This window comes from Crinia signifera, chromosome 5, assembly GCF_055691185.1.
Source record: "Crinia signifera chromosome 5, ASM5569118v1, whole genome shotgun sequence".
Lineage (NCBI taxonomy): Eukaryota > Metazoa > Chordata > Amphibia > Anura > Myobatrachidae > Crinia > Crinia signifera.
Window position 1 is genome coordinate 295,050,772 of NC_139221.1, and position 18,298 is coordinate 295,069,069.

At 47.1% G+C, this 18,298-nt stretch overlaps 2 protein-coding genes across 4 annotated transcripts in view; both read right to left on the bottom strand.

Annotated features, from left to right (window-relative positions):
• The window catches only part of MALRD1 (MAM and LDL receptor class A domain containing 1), a 442,313-nt gene that overhangs the window by 13,182 nt on the left and 410,833 nt on the right, over nt 1–18,298 (bottom strand). For 2 of the 3 annotated variants that reach the window (XM_083189313.1, XM_083189315.1), the window contains 3 exons: nt 4,984–5,066; nt 2,947–3,028; nt 150–228 (listed from right to left, as the gene is read on the bottom strand). In XM_083189313.1, coding sequence (XP_083045439.1) covers nt 150–228; nt 2,947–3,028; nt 4,984–5,066 — 244 coding nt within the window. The remainder of the gene's footprint in view (nt 1–149; nt 229–2,946; nt 3,029–4,983; nt 5,067–18,298) is intronic. The other variant, XM_083189314.1, reaches the window with a different exon arrangement.
• LOC146079738 (uncharacterized) lies at nt 6,130–7,067 on the bottom strand. The gene is made up of 2 exons (XM_083186393.1): nt 6,917–7,067; nt 6,130–6,837 (listed from the first exon to the last, which is right to left on the bottom strand). The coding sequence occupies exons 1-2, from the start codon at nt 7,044–7,046 to the stop codon at nt 6,299–6,301; spliced, it is 669 nt and encodes a 222-aa protein (XP_083042519.1). The 5' UTR covers nt 7,047–7,067; the 3' UTR covers nt 6,130–6,298.

Here is an 18,298-nt window from a genome sequence, read left to right on the forward strand (position 1 = left end):
GTATTCTTTCTTTTTCTATTGTCTTTAAAGGTCTGAGCATCCCCTTTGTAACTGCAGCAGAGTATCTAGGTGTACATGGATATAAATCGTAACTCTATGTCTCAAAGCCAACGTACAGTACTGCAGCGGCTGATAAAGATTTCATGTACCTCGCTCTGGGACGTCACGCTTCTTCCTGCATAATTTGGATTGGAAAACCCACTGGTAATATTGCCTTTATGTTTCCTGCTGGAAAATAAAATGAAAACCAGCATTCATTTTAATCATGAGGGCATGAAGATTTAATGTGAGGGTGGTCTATACATATGTATTCATAACAAGGTTCTGTTCTGTCGATTGAATTATATAAAGAAGAAATCAAGTACTAGCGCATAACTCACAGCAGCGAATCACAGTCTTGTGTTTGATTGCACAGATTCAGAGTTAAAGCCAGCGCTGGTATGGTTACTATTACAGCACCCCTTACCTGTCCAACAGTGTTCATAAATGTCCCCAACTGAGTGTCTGATGCAGTTTACTAAGTGTATGTATAATACGGTGTGATTACCAGCATCACACTACTGGAGTGCGCTGTGTATCTACTGGACTGTACATATACTGGAGCACTCTGTACATCTACTGGGCTGTACATCTACTGGACTGTACATCTACTGGACTGTACATCTACTGGACTGTACATCTACTGGAGCACACTGTACATCTACTGGACTGCACATCTACTAGAGCATGCTGTACACTACGGGAGCACACTGTACATCTACTGGAGTGCACTGTACATCTACTGGAGTGCACTGTACATCTACTGGAGTCAGTGGCGTAACTATACGTCCGCAGCCCCAGCGGTGGCGGGGGGGCGCAGAGAAATTGGGGGCGCCGCCGGGGGGCTGCGGAGGTATAGTTACCTGTGGTCTTCGTCTCGCCCGGCTCTCTGCCGGGACCTGCCTGACGTCACGGTCCCGGCCGGCTCCTGCTGCAATGAAAACTGACTATTATAAAATGGCTGCCCCCATACTGCAGACAGTTTTCTGTCTGCAGTATGGGAGCAGCCATTTTCTAAGAGTCAGTTTTCATTGCAGAAGCAGGAGCCGGCCGGGACCGTGACGTCAGGCAGGTCCCGGCAGAGAGCCGGGCGAGATGCAGACTGCGGGGACAGGTAAGTGTAAGAAGGGGGGGGTCAGGTTAGGTGGCGGCGGCGGCGGCGGCGGGGGGGGGTGTTCGAGGGGGGCGCCGAAAAACCATCCGGCGGGGGGTCGCTAAAAACTTAGTTACGCCCCTGACTGGAGTGCACTGTACATCTACTGGAGTGCACTGTACATCTACTGGAGTGCACTGTACATCTACTGGACTGTACATCTACTGGAGTGCACTGTACATCTACTGGACTGTACATCTACTGGAGTGCACTGTACATCTACTGGACTGCACATCTACTGGAGCACACTGTACAGATGGAGTGCATCTCATGCTTGCGGGTACTGGCAATTCCATTGCCAATCACCAGGACCCACCATCAGACGGAAGGGGGCACACGCACACAAGATGCTTGTGCGTCCGGTTCCGTCTGAGCCCTCTGTCGCCTCCCGTCGCTTCCCCGTTGGTGCCCGCAGCCCCCTACACCCACCCCTAGCCCTGCCTGTCTCCCTGAAGTGGAGATGAGCAGGGATTCTGCTCCCCGCCGCCGAGTGACGGGACGCGCGTGCGTGTGAGACACTCGCAAGGGCCCCTGTCAGATGGAACGTCCCTCCACCAGCTCTCGCCAGCGGAGGGGATCTGGCGAGAGCTGGCATTGAATGAGAGGTTCTACATCTGTACATCTACTGGAGCGCAATGTACATCTACTGGAGCGCATTGTACATCTACTGGAGCGCATTGTACATCTAGTGCGTTGTACATCTACTGGACTGTACATCTACTGGAGTGTGCTGTACATCTACTGGAATGCGCTGTACATCTACTGGAGCATGCTGTACATCTACTGGAGCATGCTGTACATCTACTGGAGCAAGGTGTACATCTACTGGAGTGCGCTGTACATCTACTGGAGTGCGCTGTACATCTACTGGAGTGCACTGTACATCTACTGGAGTGCGCTGTACATCTACTGGAGTGCACTGTACATCTACTGGAGCACGCTGTACATCTACTGGAGCAAGGTGTACATCTACTGGAGTGTGCTGTACATCTACTGGAGTGCACTGTACATCTACTGGAGCACGTTGTACATCTACTGGACTGTACATCTACTGGAGCCCACTGTTCATTTACTGCAGTGCACTGTACATATATTGGAGTGCGCTGTACAGCTGATCAACTGGAGTGTACATCTACTGGATCACGCTGTACATCTACTGGTCTGTACATCTACTGGAGCGCGCTGTACATCTATTGGAGCGCACTGTACATCTAATGTGTGGAATAATCACATGTTCCACTTTAATCATCCTCAGAGGAACACTGATTCCAGTAACAAGAACAACAGAGTTTAAAGAGGACACACATTTCCTATTCTGGACCACTCATAATCTGTATTTTGTATTCTAAGGGGGTAGTGTCCTTGCGTAATGAGCTGCAATACTGGAGGGCATTTTGCTTTGATTTATTGGGTTATATGCTGAACTATGTGAGCATGGGGCAGTGTGGATGGTGTGTGGATGGTGTAGTTAGGGTCACTGCCTTACTGAACTCACATCATGGGTTCAATTCTCAGCATGGAATTTGTGTACTCTCCCATGTTTACATAGCGGATATCATATAAAAAGCCATTTGCAAAAAAATCTATTGTATTCCATGAATGTTTAGATTATATTCTACAATTGTGAATAGCATTTACCATGACTACAGTATCTGGGAGGTTTTATTACAGCACAAGAGAAAGTTTGCCATAGCAATAATTCAATTACTGCAGCTTAACCCTGGCTGTAAACTCATACAAATATACCATCTTACCTTCTGCAAAAGTAACATAAGAATGCAATCCCAAGTTCGGTAAACAAGCACGCCAAGCCGATGCCAACACCTATCCACACACCTGTATGGAATAAACATGCTTATGTTATATACAGTATACTGATTTGTCAAAGTCCCAGATGTTCCCACCCAGGAGCCATGTATGACTACACCCATAGATGCTCAGGCCAGCTGCATATTGGCCTGGATGGGATCAGGTCTGGAAAGGGTCACCCCGTGGCTGATAAGAGCTGGGGACTATAGACTGCGGTTCTATAGTCCTGACATGACACTCACTTTGCTGCAGAATACAATAACCCAACACAATGATTTGTTGGAGCTGAGAATTTGTATTGTGTAACATTGTAGATCTGATTTTGAGGTGGGAGTAAAGCAAATAGGAGCCAGTAACTGTGCAACTGGACACACCATGCTGCACTGCAGATGGGGCAGATGTAACACGTGCAGAGAAATATGGATTTGTAAGGAATGTATCCAAACAGAAGTCTATGGGCACTACCAGAGATGCTGGGCTGCCCATAGGCTCTCATCACATGATGTCGTGCAGCTGCCCCTCAACATTTCCTCTATGAGACAATGTGACCATAGGTAATGGGCCAGGACCAGCGTTGCCTACCCTCCTGGAATGGCCGGTAGGCTCCCGAAAATCAGGTCCTGAGAAGTCATACTGCTGCAGCTGCTGCTGCCAGGTAACGGGGGACCCTCAATCAGACCTGGGCCCAATGCAATTATTACCCCCTGGTGCCACTGTTTATGTGTACACCTTGCACTGCAGCATTGAGTGCTTTACTCCCACCTCAGAATTAGGCCCAGTGTGTCCCATATACACTGGACTGCATTAGATGACGCTTCCCTGGCAAACATAAAGTAGCGAAGCCACTTCTAGCTGTAACTAGAAAGAAGACATCAAGGCAGAGTTCTAAATTAATTCAGTTAATCGTATCCCTATTTCAAATATAAAAACATTTTTTTTAAATGTTATTATGTGTTTGATCACCAGGGGCGTATTAAGAGATGAAGGACCTGTGTCTGCAGTCTCTGTCTGGGGCCACCTCCCCTCTAACAGGCTTGATGTTTTATGTGAAGGTAACCTGATCGAGGCACTAAATATTAACGTCTCAGGGCTTGTACACTCCATTACATACTGGTGCACAAGCAGCAGGCTGCCTTAGCATTTGCATATTGTAGCTCCGTGTGGTCCGTCAGTGGCTACCTCTGAATCAGGTTCTGTATCAGCTCCCCAAAGGCTGAGTTCTTGCAACATACATAAAAATCTTGGGTGGAACAATCATTGGTGCAACAGGTGCATTGCAATGGGGCCCCTGAGGACTGAAGGACCCATTGCTGCCCAAACCCCCTCTTCTACCCTCGGGGTAGAGGAGGGGGCCCAAATTAATTTTTTGCACCTAGGTCCAACCCCCCACAAGTTCCACCATTGATAAAAGTGATCTATATTATTGGTTCCTAGTCTCTCAAATGCAAAGTGACCAACACCACTCAAGCTTCAAAAAGTGATAAAGTGGAGAGTGATGGCCAGCCAGCCAATCAGCTATCTCCCTGTTATGTCACAGGCTGGGTTGAAAAATATCAGGTAGGAGCTTATTGGCTGGTTGTTTATCACTGTCCGCTTTATCACTTTGTGAAGCTTGGTACTTCTGGCCCTTATTAAGGTCACCATGCATGCTCTGTACAGTATGGGCCTGATTCTGGTTCACTCGCAAAAGCAAATTCACTCTTTAATGGAAAAAAACATGCTGCAGTGCAGGTGGGGCAGATGTAACTTGCAGAGAGCATTAGATTTAGGTGGGGTATGTACTAATATCTATATTGCAGTGTAAAAATAAAGCAGCCAGTATTTACTCTGCACAGAAACAATTTAACTCCCAAATCTAACTCTCTCAGCACATGTTACATCTGCCCCACCTGCAGTGCACATGGTTTTGTCCATTAGAGGGAGAATTTGCTTTTGCGAGTGAACCAGAATCAGGCACCTATATCTCTGAAATATCTTCTTACCCTTGCTGCCCGATTCTGACATGTGTGGCGTTATGAATGGAGAACTGATATGACAGCGGGTCCCTTGCCAGTTTTTCTTGCATCTGAAAATGAAAACCAGGAAAACTCAAATTAAGCTATTAAAGGCCCTTATTCTGATTGACGCGGACTTTACCGCATACTTTCGGATCGCGTCTTTTCGGCGTCTGCGCATGCGTGGAGAACGCCACGCGCATGTGCCACGCCTTGACTCCGTACCAGTTCGGCCAAATCCCGTCCAAAACTGTTCCCCGCAATCAGTCGGGAAATATGGGCGTATTATGGGCGTCATGCGGAATGACACATGGGCGTAGTTTCAAAGTGGGCAAAACGGGGCGGAAACATGGGCGGATACGGGGGAGTACACTTATGTTGGGGGGCGTACATTCGGATAGCACTCCGAATGCACGCGATCAAAAAGGGCAGAAATGTGCGGTGTCCACAAGTGTACTATTGCTTTGCGGACACCACTCGTTCATGCGGTAGGCGAACGTACGCCTAATGACTACAAGCATTAACACCTGAACCCAATACAATCGACTCCTTTACTCATTACTCACTAATAGGCCGCTTGTCAGTGCTTTAATTGAAACCATTGCTGCTTCAAGGAAACCTTAGTAATCCCCCACATATGCTGTACTTGTCCCACACTTAAAAACTGCTAACAATGGACATGACTGAATATTAATACTATCAATACACATGTGTATTCGACATGTACTCATGAAACCACACATTTTTGGGTAAAGTAAACAAATTTATTTCTATACATGTCACAGTCAATGCCACTGTGATGCAATGACCAAAAAATACAAAATACAAAAAAGAAACAACATGGCAGGAATGTAGCAAAATAAATAATAATACAAAACAAATATAATTGCACACAGATGGACTCCAGCACCTCCTATGAGCCACTGCACATGCAGCCAGTGGGAAATGAGGATGCTGCTGGCCCTTCTACAGCAGGGCAACCTGCACCTGACCATTCTACAGCAGGGCAACCTACACCTGGCCCTTCTGCAGCAGGCCAACCTGCAGCTGGCTCATATGCACCATCAGCAGAATCATTTGGAACACAACCGGGGACTTCACAAGATAGTACCATGGCCATCAGTTCAAGTACAGCTGACACTAATGGCAGGCAAAAGAGGGCAACAGGGGAACCAAAAAGGACATATGAAGCAAGGGCTCATCTGGTTACCCTCAGCACGTGATTGGACACAAGAAGCTGACACACACAGCACAATGGAAGATTTGGGACCACATAACGGTGGAGATTAATGCAGCCACAAGTTCATTTGCGACCACGTTTGGCCTTGGTAGGCTCCTTGGCCTGTGCAGCAGCTCTTCGGGGACGGCCAGATGCTGGGCCAGGTGGAGCAGATGATGTTGAGGGGTTGGCTGGTCTACCCCTCCTGCCAGCAGGGAGTGTTGCCGGTGGTAATGCACCAGAAACGGACATTAGGACCCTGTTGCTGGTAACCAGCTCCACCATAAGCTCATTATGGTGGAGGAGGAGATCATTTTGGCGGGTGGCTTGCTCGGCCAGCACCTGAGCACTTGCAGCCATGGCCTGATGTGACTCAGCCATGGCCTGCATGCTCGCAGCGATGGCCTGCTGGGTGCTGACCAAGCTCGCCAGGATCTCCTCGGTCCTATGCATCCGTTCTGATGCCAAGTCTCCCTGCTGGTTGATGTCCCCAAGCATCTGGGCCAAGGCGGCCAAATCGGCTTGGGCCGATGGCGGCTGCTGCTGCACAGGCCTACCACTGGGGCCAGGTGGCACGGACTCCTCCACCTCCTGAGCAGAGTCGTCACCAAGCGGTGGGGTGTCTGTGGAAAAAGATAAACACAATTAGGAGACATTCTAAGATAATTACTTGCACAAGTTTATGGCATGACCAATATTTACCTTCCAGAAAAGACGCAAACACTTCAGCTGGGGCCTCGCTATCCATCGTGCTCACCCCCCTGATCTCCTCAACTGATATACAGCTCTCGGCCATCAACTCCAGGGGGGTGAGCTCTAGCCCTGATGGCATGGGCCCGGCCCCAGATGTCTGGCTGTGTTCCCACCGCTTGGTCATCTTCCTCTTCAGGTTGGTTTTGAAGTCCTGCCACCTGCAATGTAAGTTGACATATTAATACATGTCACTCCAGATGTTAGCTGTTGCAGCCATTGCTCTGTGCTACATATTACGACATGTGATTATTGTCCTAAAGATAATATTACATGCAACTATGATATCCACCGTTACAATACACATTCACAATCACCCTACTCTAACTGTCACCGAAATAACATGGCAATAATGTATGTGTATCGTAACAACCTCACGGGCCATTTGCAAAATCCATCTAAGCATCAATTCAATCATTACTTGGCTATTACTGGGCACATGTATCACAAAACAACTTGCCTCTTCTTCACATGGTCCGTCTCACGAACTTGTGGCGCTACTTCATTAATCTCTGCCGTTATCTGTTCCCAAATCTTCCATCTGCGTGTGTGTGTCAGCTTCTCCGATGGACACTCAATCCAATCACGTGCTCGGGGAACCAGGATGGCAAGCTCCTGTGCTTCATATGCCTTATTTTTTTTGGGTGGTTCCTCTGTTGCCCTGGCTCTCCCCTTGCCACGTCCTTGGCCACGCCCCCTGTCACGTGTCACTGCACTTGAAGTGCTGGCCATGGTACTACCTTGTGAAGTCCCCGGTTGTGTTCCAATCAATTCTGCTGATGGTGCATATGAGCCAGCTGCAGGTTGGCCTGCTGCAGAAGGGCCAGGTGTAGGTTGCCCTGCTGTAGAATGGTCAGGTGCAGGTTGCCCTGCTGTAGAAGGGCCAGCAGCCTCCTCATTACCCACTGCCCGCATGTGCAGTGGCACATAGGTGGTGCTGGAGTCCATCTGGTCAAATAGTTGCTGCAGATCTGGGTCCACCTCTGGTTGTGATCCAGACATGTTAGCAACAACATGGTCACCTTCTAATACACCTTTATATACTGTTTGTGTATCCTGTTTGGCGGACATCAGCGGCAGCTGCGTTCCGTGCGTGAGCGTACGTCGCTATTTTTTCGCGCCGCATACGGTGGCGGAAATTCCATTGTGTAAAACCTGGCGAAAGTTCTACATGAAATACTGGGCACCAATGCTAACATTGCATAGAATCTTCTGATACACCTGTGACTATTGCACAATACACATGCTATTTGCTAGCATGACATGACATTTGAGTCATGACTACTGTGGTATTGTGGCGTTTGATTGCAAGCTAAAAGTAGCCCAATCCCTTAGATAATCCAGGCCACAAGTCATGCAATACTCATCTCTACTATTATAGACCACACATGTGAGAGGCCTATAAATAGTGACTTGCTGCTAGAATCATTTGTCTCCAGATCTGGACTTGTCAGGGTGTAAGGTAAGCTCTTCCATGCTCCTTGTAGATATGATATCCATTAACAATGTAAGTGTATGAATGTATGCACCATTGCCTCACTGACTACAGATTGTTGGGTCAGCAAAGTGCGTGTAGCATTATTGCAACATGTCACATGTTCACTATTTCACTCACAGGTCTTAAACCTGTGTGGGTTCATCTATTGCAGGACAACATGTCCCAGCAATAGATGAAATGTCTCATAGTACATGATGTCGGCAAAAAATGCTGACACCTTTATCTGAGTGTTTGGGACGGTGTGTATTGAGTTCATATTATTGTGTCATCATTATAGAGTCAAATGGATCTGAGGGATTTCACGGGGCGGCCATCTATTGTACGTATTGAAGCCTACAAATCTATTTGTAGTGGGATATGGCCATTATGTGCATAGGTGCATCAGTATTTATGTTCATTTCTTTATAGGTTGCTGAAGCAATGATGCGCTACATGGAGAGGAGGCTAAGGGCACTTGCGGCTCTCCCCACTCGTCAGCCAAGGAGGCCAGGACGTGCTAGAATCTATCGCACACGGGTGACTCTGTTTGCTATGCCCGATGATGAGGTACTTACTAGGTACCGGTTACCGCCACATGTCATTCTGGATCTGCTCACCTTAATTCAGAGCGATCTGGAACCTCTACACGGGATCACAACAGCAATTCCGCCTCACACACAGCTGCTGGCGGTGTTGCATTTCTGCGCCTCAGGATCATTCCAACAAGTAGTGGCAGTACTTGCTGGAATATCTCAGCCGGCCTTCTGCCGAATCCTGAGGCGTGTGACGTCGGCCATGTTCAGGCGCAAGGGGCACTTCATGGCCATGACATTTGCCACCGAGACCCTGCGCAGAAGCCAGCAGGCCTTCCATCAAATTGCTGGCTTCCCTAATGTGATAGGGGCTGTGGATGGCACCCATGTACCATTTGTGCCTCCATCTCGAAGTGAGAAGATATATAGGAACCGCAAATTGTTCCACTCACTGAACGTGATGGTGGTATGTGGCCCATCCATGGAAATTCTCGCCTTCAACTCGAAGTTTCCCGGAAGTGCCCATGACTCTCATGTCATCCGACAAACCGGGATATGGCAAAGACTACAAGAGCTGGAAGGCCGTGATGCGTGGGTTCTGGGTGACTCCGGTTACCCATGTACGCCCTGGCTACTTACGCCGTACAGCTACCCAGCACCGGGCCCACAGGAGGCATTCAATCGGGCGCATGTTGCCACCAGGCAAGTGGTGGAGCGCTCAATTGGCCTTTTAAAAGGTCGATTTAGAGTGCTCCACCGCACTGGTGGTGACTTACAATATGCGCCTCAAATGGTGTCGAGGATCGTGGGCCTGTGTATATTTTTCCACAACATTGCTGTGCGGCGTGAGATACCCTTTGATGAGTGGGAGGTACCATCTGAGCCGCAAGATCCGCCCATGCGCCCATCCCGCGCCCCTGAATGCCGGAGGGGATACCAGCTGCGGGACTCTGTGGCGCAAAGATACTTCAGGTACATGTTATCGAGTTGACAGAACACACCAATTGTAGTCAAAATCAGCCCTTCAAATAAGTACAGTGTGTTAGTTGTCAGTGTTACAAAACTAAAATTAGCCAGCCTGCCCTCCTAATGGCAAAGAAATAGGAGATATTTATCATATGTGCTTAGTTTTGGGGGAAGTTCAATATAGGTGCTAATTATTATACCTTGTACAAGGGATCTTATGTGTTTGTTATATCTTCATTATTGTAGTTGATACTATCCCTGATGACTGGTGAGTACATTGATTTATTCTCTAATGTGTTGGGGATTTTTTCCTGTGTTGATGTATGATTTGTTTGCAGATATATATATATATATATATATATATATATGATATTAGAATTTATTCACATGTTTCAACATTTCAAGGAGCAGGCAGGCAGGCAGGCAGGCAGGCAGGGCTGGTGTATAATGCTGGTCTCAGGATACCTGCAAGTATGTGTATGTGTCTTTGACACATAAATGTACGCATACACATAGATGCATAGAGTAAGTAATGCTAACTACAGCTATGCGTTGCTAAGCTATAGCACGCGTTGCTTGGCGGAGCCAGGCGTCATTGGATTTGCTAAGTGCATACACACTGTGTTTTATATATATCAGATTTGTTCATTGCCATACATCAGCACTACTGTTTTGAAGGCATGCGAATTTGTCACCATTTGTGTTGGCGCAGAGACGCTGTTCATGTAAAGATGAACAATAAAGTTATTAACACAAATAACTGTGATCAACCAATGCCACCACCTGATTGGTTGATAGATGCCATTGTTAACATGGCGGAGACACGAAGGGCAGACCCCTTTACACATGCGGAGCTGAGGGTTCTGGTCTCCGTCATGGAGACAAGGCTGGGCCGTGCGGGGCCCTTTATAACTAACCGCCATAAGCGGAGGGCATATGCTGCGGCAGGGCGCCGTATTTACGCCCGCACTCGGGTGCGTAGGTCCCTCGGGCAGCTTGAGAGGCGGTGGTCGGACCTCCGCAGGCGCCAGCCCCAGCTATTGCAGCAAATCAGGGGCGAAATTGCTGAATGTGAGTATTTTAGCTATGAAATTTCGCACTTACAACATAGCATATATAAACAATAACATGTGTCTCATGATAAGTGGGTGTCCATGGGTTTAAAAGTCCATAGACTGTTATGTGTGCTTCTTCCTGGTTAACATGCAGTCATGTGGCTTTTATATGTAATGACATAGCATTGAGGATTCTGATGCATACAATGTGCCAGATCTAATATGTGTTACACATTGATAAATGCCAGGGTTGTAATGTTTGAACAAATTACTAACAATCACATAATAATTTAAATGTCTCATTTTTGAGTCCATTAACAGTAAGGAGCTACTTGCCTGCATCGTTTGCCATCATTATCACCCTTCCATGTATGTCTTGTTATGGATTAATACATGTGCCCCAATGACCCGACATTGACCATGATTTTTTTTTCTACCACACAGCACGAGCCCGAGGCCGACAGGCCCGTGAAGAGGCCGAGGCAGCCCTGGCCCAGGACGAGGCCCAACACCCAGAGGAGGAGGTGGCGGCAAGGGTGGAGGAGGAGGAAGTGGAGGAGGAGGAGATGGTGGAGGAGATGGTGGAGGAGGTGGTGGAGGAGGAGGAGGTGCCTGAGGAGGTGGTGGTGGAGGAGGTGGAAGAGGAGGAGGTGTTGGTGGCGGAGGAGGAGGTGGAGGAGGAGGTGGTGGTGGTGGAGGAGGAGGTGGAGGAGGAGGAGGTGGAGGAGGAGGAGGAGGAGGTGGAGGAGGAGGTGCTTGTGGCGGAGGAGGTGGACGTGGTGATGGTGGCAGAGGAGCTGGCGGAGGAGGGGGCTGAGGAGGCCACGGTTGCCCCAGAGGAGTCTGATTCAGAGGGGGAGGAGGCGTGCCAAGCCCCGGAGTCCCAGCAGATCGGTATGTTTACATAATGCATCATTCATGAAGTAGTTGTACTGGTATTTGTTATGTAGCACTGGTGCTTAAAAATTGTGTTCCAATACTATTCATATAGACCCCAAAGTGGGTAGCTACAGATACAGGTACGGGTTAGATGGGGTGTCCAAGGCATCCCTTTCATCCAGGACACCTCTCAATTACACAGGTTTGTGGGATGGGTTGGAGCTCCATTTTGACTGCCACATAACCGTTGTAGTTAAACAGGATCCTGGAGTAAAGGGATGAGTGGATCATTTGTGGATTAAATTCACCTGCTGCAATCGTAGATTATGACCCATCAAATAGTGGAATCTATATTGTTGGTGAATGTTATTTATAAACTCTAGGATGTATGCTATTAATGGAGTATGGGCCGGCCTACCTTGGAATGGAGTCAGAAGTTGCCAGTGTCCCAGGAGCCTCCTCTACCTAAACACCCCCTGTAGTTCAGATTGTTTTTTTGCCGTCACAGAATTGTAGGTTGGTTTAGACAGAATTATGATTTTGAGGATGTGTACTGTGCATTCCTGACATTTGCATAACTCCCATGCCACGAACCATCACTGAACTTAGACTGAGCAGATTGTGACAAGTTCTTATTGACGGAGGCCATGACATGCTTGTCATTGGTTAGTCATGGGTGGGTTGTGACTGAGAAGAAACACTATGACTGTTATGTCTTCTGCAGAGTAAAGGGTAGAGGCAAAAAAAGACAGTATGTAGTAAATAAGTTTGCATGTATGTATATATGTATGTGTCATATCTATTTATCTATGTGTGTCTCTATCTCTCTACATAGATAGATATATATATATATATATATATATACACACACATGTCACCTAGCATTTGTGGAATTTATGTCGCAGTATGTGAAATGTATGCATGAATAACATGACTAATTTTTGCCCCTTTGACATGCCCACAGATGACACCACACCGGCAGATGAGGGGGTGCGTGGGGCCCTCCTGCGGGCGGAGCACCACTTGAGGCTCCTGCTAGCCGACCTGCAGGACCTCAAAGATCTGCTTATTTAATTTATGTTTTGATATTTTTTTATTTATATGTTAATAGCTTTTTCTAATAAATTCTTTATGCAAGTTCACAGTTGTTGGTTTTCTTTGCACATTAAACAGTATATGTGTAGATTGTTTATAATCTTTTACACAGGGTCTAATACAAACCATTGCACTTCAATTGCTGTAAGGGTTAATGTATGCAATGCATGTGTTAGGCATGCTTGTAAGGATATATTGGCATCTAATTGATTCCAATTCAAAATAAGCAGTTTTTTATGAGGATAGGTAATTGAATAAGTGGGTCATGTGATGTCTTGCAGAAGATACTTAATAGTGGGTTGTTTGGCGTAAATACTCCGCTTACGGGCGGTAGCACCGCTTGGCTCCCGGTCGGATGCGGTATTTCCGAGCATACTCTGTAATACTCTGTAATACCGTGCAGAATCGGAGTGTTTCTCCCGCACACGCATGGTTTGTATGTCGTCCGTAAACACGCCCTGTTCTTAAAGAGTGAGTCCGTCCGAATGCGGAGGACACGTGGGCGTTTCTACGGACGATGGCCGCACGCGGCAAAACACCGTGGCGTGCGGACCGCTCCGTAAGAATGCGGGAATATCCGCACCGATCTGAATAAGGGCCAAAGTGAAGTGGCCACAATTTCCCAGCTAGGTTTTACTCTTGTGCAGCGAGTCCCCCCGGAGATACTTGTTTTATAATGTGCAGCATTTCTTTTGCATTGGAACGTGTTTAGGTGACTGCGAACACAGTGTCAGAGATGTGCTGACTCCACACGTGGTGGATCCCAAATGCAATAATAAACTCATTTTCTGGTGGAAGTGCCATGCTTTTATCTCTATTCCAGGGACAGCATAGTGATGGATAAGTCATTATACCTGTGCCAGGAGGCCAATAGGCGGGCTCATTTAAAAAGAAACACGCCAATGGATTTGGAACATTAGGTCACATAGAGGCTTTATATGGAGAGCGTAGCTCTAAGGCCCTTATTCTGATCGGTGCGGATTTTTCCGCATGCGGTCGTACCGCCGATGGTTTTCGACTGCGCATGTGCAGAGGTCACTCTGCGCATGTGCAAGCGGTTTCGCCGTACGTATTCTTTAGACGCCGCACAGGGGTGGAGAGGGGCGTGAAGGGCTACTTAGCCTCATTACCCTATGCATACGCCCCGCAATTTCATGGGCGTTCCCATGCAAACGCAGGGCGTATGCATGGTAATGAAGCCGTGACGCATGTGTAGGGGGCGGGCATCTGACATCGCCGGATGTCAGCTGCCCGCCTACATACATGATTTCATACGGACAAGTGTCCGTGTGGTCTAGGGTGGCGGGCGCTGGTGGAGCGTGCGGCCCTGCATTCGATGTTCGGCGACCATCGAATGCAGGGGCTGCTCCCAGGATGGAGGAGGCGTATCCCCGTCCACTTTCATGCGGACCGCCACATATCCGCGTACGGACGGAGGTGGCGATCCGTATGGAAGTCGGGGATTCGCCTGCACGGTCCTGGCCGCATATTCTGATCTGGCCGCACAGATCAGAATAAGGGCCTAAGTGAGGAACAAATAATAACACTATACAGCAACTGACTCTACATAGAGGCCCTTATTCTGGTTCACTCGCAAAGGCAAATTCCTTCTCAAATGGACAAAACCATGTGCACTGCAGGAGGGGTAGATGTAACTTGTGCAGATATAATTAGATTTGGGTGGGGTTTTACTTCAAAGTGATATCTATATTGCAGTTTAAAAATAAAGCAACCAGTATTTACTCTGCACAGAAACAAAATAACTCACCCAAATCTAACATGTTAAATCCCCCCCCCCACACACACACATACACACCTGCAGTGCACATGGTTTTGTCCATTCAGAAGGAATTTGCCTTTGCAAGTGAACCAGAATAAGGGCCAGAGGCACAGTGATTACAGCTAATGGAGACATTTATTATGCTGAACTAATAATGCAAATAAGGTGATCTCACCAATAGCAACAAGCATTTTTATAACTCAGTTTAAAATTTGCGGAATTCATTTGATTGGTTGCTTGGGGTAACAGCATATTGTTATGCATTGCACACTTATCTATGCACTAGTATAGAAGTAGGACATTATGGGAGTCATTTAGACTTGATTGTATGGCTGTGAATTTGCAGGCCGGGCGATTATCGATAGACTGCTCATGCGTATGGTGCATAGTGCGCATGCACAAGGCCAGGGCCGGAGAAAGGAGGGGGGGGGGGGGGGGCTAAAGGTTTTGTGCATGGGAGTGGGGTAGTGCTGCAGCTTTGCCTATCTGTCAATGTGACAATGATTAATGATGCTGAGCATAGGAGGTCAGAGGCTTGTGCTAAGCTCTGATTGGTGGAGCTCATCATATGCTTCTCAGGCCCATGGCAACAGCAGCGGCCTCATCATGGGAGGGTTTTTAATTAGAGGCAGCGCGGAGCCTGTCATTGCTCATACAGAGTAAGGTACAGAGGGACAAACACAGGCTTTTCATGTGTATATATGTTTTTATTAATCCCCCCCCCCCCTGCAGTTACCCATTGACCAAGTTTATACTGCATTTACTCTGTGTTTTGGCAGTGTAATATTCTCCCATGCAGTTTGCGGCCAGTAATGACAAGTGGGAGGGGTTCCTCCGTCTAAAGTGACAACAGGCTCCCCAAAGGCTTAATCTGGCCCTGCGTAAGGCCATCCTGCGATAAAATCCGGCTAATATTTTTATTTCATACAATATTTATATTATTATATGCTGTTGATTGAAAGAACGTTGTGTTTGTGGGTGCAAACCACCCGTTTACTGGGAGTGTGGACCATGCGTTTGAAGGGAAGTCGTACGAAATCAGCTCCGTCCTGATCTGACTGCTTCTGACTGCTATGTTATGGTGGGGCATATTTTTTAATTGGGTTTTTCATATAATAATAATAATTATCAATAATAATAAAAATAATAATAATAATAGTATTAGGTGCTCTGATAGGAACTTGCTCCTGTGATGCGTTACAAATTAAGCAAACACTAATGCATAGCTATGACGTTAAACATGACCCTGCCACCCAAGGTGTTAACCCTTTGAGTGCCAAGTGAACTCCTCAAAATAGGTGTGAAAAAATCTTTTTTACACATTTTTTTATTGAATTTGTATAACAAATATGAGCGATGCTGGAATTTTTTGTGGATATTTTGAACGTCTCTCACGGAGATGTTGGCACTCAAATGGGTTAAGCTGCAACTGACGGCACTGTAAAGTGGGGTTATAGGGCGGAGATCAATGCAAATTTGGGAAAGGCTATATTACCTTGCAATATACATCTAGTGTATACCTATACGTGTTATATATCTGTTCTGTTACTTTTTACGTGTTAACTACCTGGCTGTCGCAATGACCAAGTGGCGCCGCTGATGGCTGCCTAGGTGCTGTGCAGCTCAGCCAAAATATAATCCCCATGTCTCCCCTGTCCTTGTGTGTCACCCTCCCCAGGGTACATCAAGTGTACAGTATATCTGTATGTGTTTAATATCTGTACTGTCACTGTTTACCTGTTATCTACCTGGCTGTTGCACAGCAAGCCAAATCTTATTCCTAGTATACGCAAGTATACCTGGGCAATAAAGTTGATTCTGATTCTGATCTACCCCTCTGTTTGTTAATATAAACTACATTTTTGCCTTTAAGAACCATGCACCACACAATACATCAACATAAAGAAAATGCAAAACTAGCAATTATATATTAAACTGCACTCACTTAAACAAAGGCTGTGCGTTGTATTGGCAAAATGCATCTACCTGCAGATCCTGTAAATAATGAAGGGCTTTTGGCAACAGTACTCACTAAAGTGTTCTGTTGTTTGTTTTATAGCTTTCTTCTATATGTCTTATGCTCATTATATTCCATTATTGTAATAGCCAAGAGAGTACTTGAGTAAATTAAATTACAGGAAAACAAACCTGGATATTCTCCATATACCTGTAGAATTATATGATTCATCCACCAATCCAGGGAAACCCAATATTATACTCTATATATATACTGTACATACAAGAAATGTTAACTACTTTAAGGGGGAAATTTACTAAGATGAGAGTTCTACTTCACATGGTTGTTGCTAGGGGCAACCAATCAGATACTATCTTTTATCGGTACTTGTGTAGTTTCACGGTGCCAGCATGGCCCATCTTAGTAAATTTCCCCCTAAGAGTTTGATGTCGTCACAGAATATTGGGCATAATAAACAATGTGTGTGTGTAGTCTGGGACTGGGATAAGGTTCATTTATTGAATGTCATATTAGTTGAACGTTGTGTCAGTAGAAGTGTAAAGTTGGTAATGTCAATGCTTATTGCAAGAAGGGAGATCTATAGATTTAATGTTCTGCTTGTTGGTGGAAGAGAGTTCTAGAGGATTTTAGAGGTACTGGAGCAGGATAATCGTTGGGGCAATCTCAGAGTTGTTTCTGCCTTACCTCTTACCTGCCTATGTATTTGAAGGGAGACAGGATACATGCAGGAAATAAATCCCCTAAGTAAGTTTTGACTGCTACGGTAATACAGATGGAGCCCCTCTCATCTGAGCAGCTTCCATCTCGCCGTCCACCAACTCGCGCTACCGCCAGCTGGCAGACAGGGTGAGCACGCTTGTTGGAGATGCTTGCACGCCCCATTCTCGGTGATGGACGCGCGAGCATGCGAGATGCGTCCACGTCCGCTGGCCCACCCTCCACCAGCTATTTACAGATAGAGCCATCCTCATCTAGCCCTTTAATAGGATTTAGTGAGCCAGAGCTTTCGGACTTAATCCTATGCTAATCCCCTACTGTATTGTTCTATGTGTTATTTTGAAGCTGAGAACAATAGGCCTTGGCTCACCATGGGGGAGATTGTCTAAGCTAAAAATGCGGTAAAAACCCCATTATCTGGGTTTTTACCGCATTTTGGGATGCACTAAGCGAAGCCCCATAGAAGCCTAAAGGCCCCCATACACTAGGGCGACTTGTCCTTAGGATGTGCCATTTTTTACATGTGCCATTTTTTACATGTGATAAATCGTCTCGATTTATCACATGTAAAAAAACCCGGGGAGCAGGGGGGGGGGGGCTAAGAGGTGGGAGCTGGTGGGAGCAGGGGGGCTGGGGACGCTGCGGGGGACACGTCTGTGTCCCCCGCTGCTGGGGACGCTGCGGGGGACAGCGTCTGTGCGGCGAGAAGGTAGAGGGAGCAGGGGGGGCTGGAGACGCTGCGGGGGACACGTCTGTGTCCCCCGCTGCGGGGGACAGCGTCTGTGCGGCGAGAAGGTAGAGGGAGCAGGGGGGGCTGGAGACGCTGCGGGGGACACAGGCTGCATAGAGCCGGG

Bases quoted from the DNA above. Each gene is read 5' to 3' on its own strand.
- LOC146079738 (XM_083186393.1), bottom strand. From the start codon at position 7,046: ATGCCATCAGGGCTAGAGCTCACCCCCCTGGAGTTGATGGCCGAGAGC. The intron at 6,838-6,916 runs GTAAATATTGGT...CTTTTTCCACAG, and splicing joins GTTTGCGTCTTTTCTGGAAG to ACACCCCACCGCTTGGTGAC.